Source organism: Scylla paramamosain, chromosome 45 (genome assembly GCF_035594125.1).
Source record: "Scylla paramamosain isolate STU-SP2022 chromosome 45, ASM3559412v1, whole genome shotgun sequence".
NCBI classification, from domain to species: Eukaryota; Metazoa; Arthropoda; class Malacostraca; order Decapoda; family Portunidae; genus Scylla; species Scylla paramamosain.
In genome coordinates, this window is record NC_087195.1 from 2,562,501 (window position 1) to 2,567,500 (window position 5,000).

Genomic DNA, 5,000 nt, shown 5'->3' on the forward strand with positions numbered 1-5,000 from the left:
AAAAAAGAAAAGGAAAAAATAAAAAGAGAAGTTATATGAAAATGAAAAACTAGAAAAGAATAAAATAAAATAAACAAAACGAAAACTATATAATAATGAGATTGGCAAAAGAGGAAAACAATACAAAATAATAAAAACAATAAGAATAACAATAAAAAAATAGTAATAATAAGAGAGAGAGAGAGAGAGAGAGAGAGAGAGAGAGAGAGAGAGAGAGAGAGAGAGAGAGAGAGAGAGAGAGAGAGAGAGAGAGAGGTAACCAATATGACATGTAATGGAACTGTATGGGTGATGGGGATTATGATGGGGGAATTTGATGGGGGTAGGGGAGAGAGAGAGGGGATGGGGGTGGGGGTGGATGAGGGAGAGAGGGGAGACAGAAAGGAGAGAAGAATAAAGGTGAGAGATGGAGAGAAGTAAAAGCAGTGGAGGAGGTTTAGGTGGAAGTGGAGGTGGAGGAGGAGGAGGAGGAGGAGGAGGAAGTGAGGGGGATTTACCTGAGCTTTGACAAGTTTAATTATCACATATAAAAAGTGTGTAAAAACTGTGTGTGTGTGTGTTGTCACCTGAATTTCTTGGTAAATGTATGTATATCAGAATTTCCCAGCATCCTCCTCCTCCTCTTTCCTCTACTGTCAATCTACTCTCTCTCTCTCTCTCTCTCTCTCTCTCTCTCTCTCTTGATAACGGAATAAGCCTGACAGGGGGTGGTGGGAGGGGGTGGTGAGAGGAGGAGGAGGAGCTAGACCACCTTACGTTATCCTACCCGACGAAGGCCACGGCACCGTAACTCTCTCTCTCTCTCTCTCTCTCTCTCTCTCTCTCTCTCTCTCTCTCTAAGTTTTATTTCTAGTCTTGTTCTCTGCCAGTTTCCTCATACAATCTCTCTCTCTCTCTCTCTCTCTCTCTTCCACCTATCACCTCCACATTCTCTTCACAAGGCAGCCAACGCCCTCCATTTATCCACTTATCACCACCACCACCACCATCACCACCACTATCATAAACACAACGTAAACTTTCCCGCGTCCACTTAACAGGTACACTAATCCACTTTACTTATAGAGTGTGACTCCACCCACACTTAACTAAAACTTGAAAAAACTTCGTATTATCACTTAGGGTAACTTAACTAAGACTAAGCTGATGCAAAGTGAACCTGTTATGTATTTATTAATCTGTCTGTCTGTATTTTCTATGTTAGGCCTATTCATTGTAAGCCTAACGTTTATCAAATTTCCGGTCTCCAGTTTAATTAATTACTTCATTCATTCTGCGATCTTGTGGTTTAGTCAGTCAGTCAGTCAACCAGTCAACACCAGTTCATTCATTCATCCATCTATTCAGTCCGTCAGTTAGCCAGTTTGTCATTTAAATCATCAATAATTAATAATAATCATGTAATAAAAACAAGTAAAGATGTAATCAGTCAGTCAGTCAGTCAGTCAGTCAAAGCTAATCCCTGTCAGTAAGTCAGTGAACTAGATAGCAACACACTCATTTAAACATCCATCCATCCATCCAGTCAGTCAGTCAGTCAGTCAGTCAGTCAGTCAGTCAGTCAGACACACCCACTTAGTCTGTCAGTCAAACATCCAGTCAGCCAATCAGTCAGTCAGTGGCTTAGTAAATGTTGCTACCTTTAATACCCAGAATAAGCCATCTAGTCAGTCAGCACACACCCAGTCAGTCAGCACACACACCCAGTCAGTCAGCACACACACCCAGTCAGTCAGTCAGTCAGTCAGCCACACACCCACACACCCAATCACCACCCTGCTACACGCTACACACCTCACCACCCACAGTCACCCAGTCAGCCAGTCAGCCAGTGCCAGGAGCCAGACTGTCCCTCCTCAACACACAACCACAACAGGAGGTCATGACTGTCACATTCACCTACTTTCACCGGCCCCCCTGCCCCCAACCCGCCCCCTGTGGCTACCTATGACTCACGAACATCAACCCCGCCCCCTCCTCTCTCTCTCTCTCTCTCTCTCTCTCTCTCTCTCTCTCTCTCTCTCTCTCTCTCTCTCTCTCTCTCTCTCTCTCTCTCTCTCTCTCTCTCACAATGTTCTACTTCCAAATTACATTCTCTTTCTTCTATTTCTTCTGTTCGCTTCTATGTGTACACCTCTCTCTCTCTCTCTCTCTCTCTCTCTCTCTCTCTCTCTCTCTCTCTCTCTCTCTCTCTCTCACCAAGGTTGCCACACTTAACATTCCTACACATAGTGGCTTCCTGCTTCCCTATTACCTCTCTCTCTCTCTCTCTCTCTCTCTCTCTCTCTCTCTCTCTCTCTCTCTCTCTCTCTCTCTCTCTGAAGGGATAACAGATGACAAGAGAGGGGAGAGAATTAGATGAACGAAGTGAGAGAGAGAGAGAGAGAGAGAGAGAGAGAGAGAGAGAGAGAGAGAGAGAGAGAGAGAGAGAGAGAGAGAGAGAGAGAGAGAGAGAGTCTGGTCAGGCCATTCACAGGTGCGTCTGCTCACCTGTCTAGATGCACCCCCCCTAGGAAGTAAGCCTCATCACCCCCCTTTCACCCCCCACTTCCTCCTCCACCCACCGCCCAGGCCATCAGAAGCAGTAGTGTATTTTGTGTATTGTTCCCCTCTATCCCTAATTTCTCTTCCTCATCCCTTCTTCTTCTTCTTCTTCCTCCTCCTCCTTCCCTCAGGTTTCATGGCGGAGAGAAATTCCTCCCTTTACTGCATGACGTTGTGATTCTGTGATGGTGATGTGTTTTCTTCCTGGTGTTGTTCTTGTTGTGGTTGTGGAATGTGATTTACCGTGCTGATTGTCCGTGTGTGTGTGTGTATGTGTGTGTGTGTGTAGTAGTAAGGGTAGTTGTGGTGGTGGTGGTAGTAGTAGTAGTAGTAGTAGTAGTAGTAGTAGTAGTAGTAGTAGTAGTAGTAGTAGTAGTAGTAGTAGTAGTAGTAGTTGTTGTTGTTGTTGTTGTTGTTGTTGTTGTTGTTGTTGTTGTTGTTGTAGTAGTAGTAGTAGTAGTAGTAGTAGTAGTAGTAGTAGTAGTAGTAGTAGTAGTAGTAGTAGTAGTAGTAGTAGTAGTAACAACAACAACAACAACAACAACAACAACAACAACAACAACAACAACAACAACAACAACAACAACAGCAGCAGCAGCAGCAGCAGCAGCAGCAGGAGGCCAGTACTCACCAGCAGCTCGCACCAGGCCACGTCCACGCCGGTGTCAGTGTCCAGGCCACGATACACGGTCTTGAAGGAGCCACGGCCGATCTCGTGGTCAAACTTGAGGAAGCGGCCGTCCGGGGACTTATCCACCGCCTCCTCGGCCTCCTCCTCCTCCTGGGGCGGCCTGCGCTCCTCCTCCTCCTCACGCTCATCCTTGTCCTTCTCTTCACGCTCACCCTCCACTTTCTCTTTCTCGGTCAGCGTGGACGCCTCCCGCGTGCGGTCTTCCTCCTTCTGCTCCACCGCGGGCTGCTGCGACTGTGTCTGTTGTGACTGTGTCTGTTGCTGCTGGTCGTGCTGCTCCTCGGCACTGTGCTGCCGGGGCAGGACCTCACGCGCCGGGGAGTGCCTCTCCTCCTGAACACTCTGGGAACGACGCGCCCTGGGGGACAACCGTCGCACGGGCCCCGTGGTGTGGGTGGCGGCGGCGGACGGGCCGACGCTCACCTCCTCACCATTGAGGGCCTCCTTGTCCTCCTCCAGAATCACCGAACGTCGCTTGGATGCCATGCTGGACAGTGTGCGGCGGCCGCGGGGCGAGGGGCCACCGGGGGGCCGCGGGCCGCCCGGCACTGTGCGGCGCAGCACGCCGGTCTCCTCGGGCAGGGGCGCGCGCCCCTCGTTATGTGCAGGCGAGGACCTGGAGCGGGGTAGGGACCGGCGCAGCGAGGACAGCACCCCGCCGGTGCCACCGGCGCCTTCTTCCCGCTGCTGCAGGAGCCCCTTGATGCTGGAAGTGAAGGTGGCGGAGGTCCTCACCTGACGGCGGGAGGCGGGGGGCGCCACTTCGACGGCAGCGCGGCGCTCGCCGTTCATGGCAGCAGCAGGGGAGGACACGGCCACAGGGGACAGCCCGCCGCCACTCACCGCGGGGCTCGATGCTCCCCGCGGGCGGCCCTTGGACATGGCAGGCGGAGAACCGGGTCCGCTTGCCGCGCCCCCCGCCTTAGGGCCGGCGCGCCACCCGCTCCCCGTTACGCTGCCGCCGCCCGCGCCGCCCACCCCGCCCACCACGCCGCCATGACCGCACCTGGAACAGAAAAAGAAGCCGTCACCAAACACATAGCACACAGCAACACACGCACCACCACCACCACCGCCACTACCACTACCACCACCATCACCACAACAACAGCAACAAAACATCATTAACAACACAGACACACGCGACGCCGCCACAATATGGGTCAGTGAAGGTGAGTCTGATTTTCACCACAACACACCACCACACCATGTCGCCACGCCGCAGCACCACCACACCTGAGGAAGCGAGGCACGCCGGCGACCATGTAGGAGGTGCGATGCTGCGGCGAGGACCTCTGGCACACCACTAACACACTACACCCTGCTCCTGCACCACCACCCCCCTCACCCCTCCCTCACCCCTCCCCAGCGTTCAGGGACGCTTCTCCCCTCACCCCCACGTGCTCACTACCCCCAATACCTCCTCCGTCACCCCTCCCCATCTATTATCCTCTCCCCTCCCACTCCCTTCATCATTATCCTCCTCCCCAAGTACTCCCTTTCCTCTCCCCTCCCCATTCTCCCCCTCTCTCACTACCTCCATCGTTGTACATTCCCTCATCTCACTCCCTCACCTCTCCTTTGCCTCTCCCTTCCCTTCCTCCCCTTCCTCGTCCTCTTCCTCCTCCTCCTCCTCCTCCCTACAATTACGTAAGTCATTAGTATGTATAAGTATGCATTGTGAAGGTTTTAAGTATTCCTAGTATATTCTAACACACACACACACACACACACACACACACACACACACACACACACACACACA

The 5,000-nt window shown here is 51.8% G+C and overlaps 1 protein-coding gene across 26 annotated transcripts in view; it reads right to left on the bottom strand.

The window, feature by feature from the left end:
- LOC135094216 (serine/threonine-protein kinase WNK1-like) overlaps positions 1–5,000 on the bottom strand; it is a 134,838-nt gene that overhangs the window by 45,411 nt on the left and 84,427 nt on the right. For 25 of the 26 annotated variants that reach the window (XM_063994112.1, XM_063994102.1, XM_063994100.1 and 22 more), the window contains one exon: positions 3,176–4,241. In XM_063994112.1, the coding sequence (XP_063850182.1) occupies positions 3,176–4,117 (942 nt within the window). In that variant the 5' untranslated portion in view covers positions 4,118–4,241. Of the gene's footprint in view, positions 1–3,175; positions 4,242–4,471; positions 4,538–5,000 lie in introns of those variants that run through there. The other variant, XM_063994106.1, reaches the window with a different exon arrangement.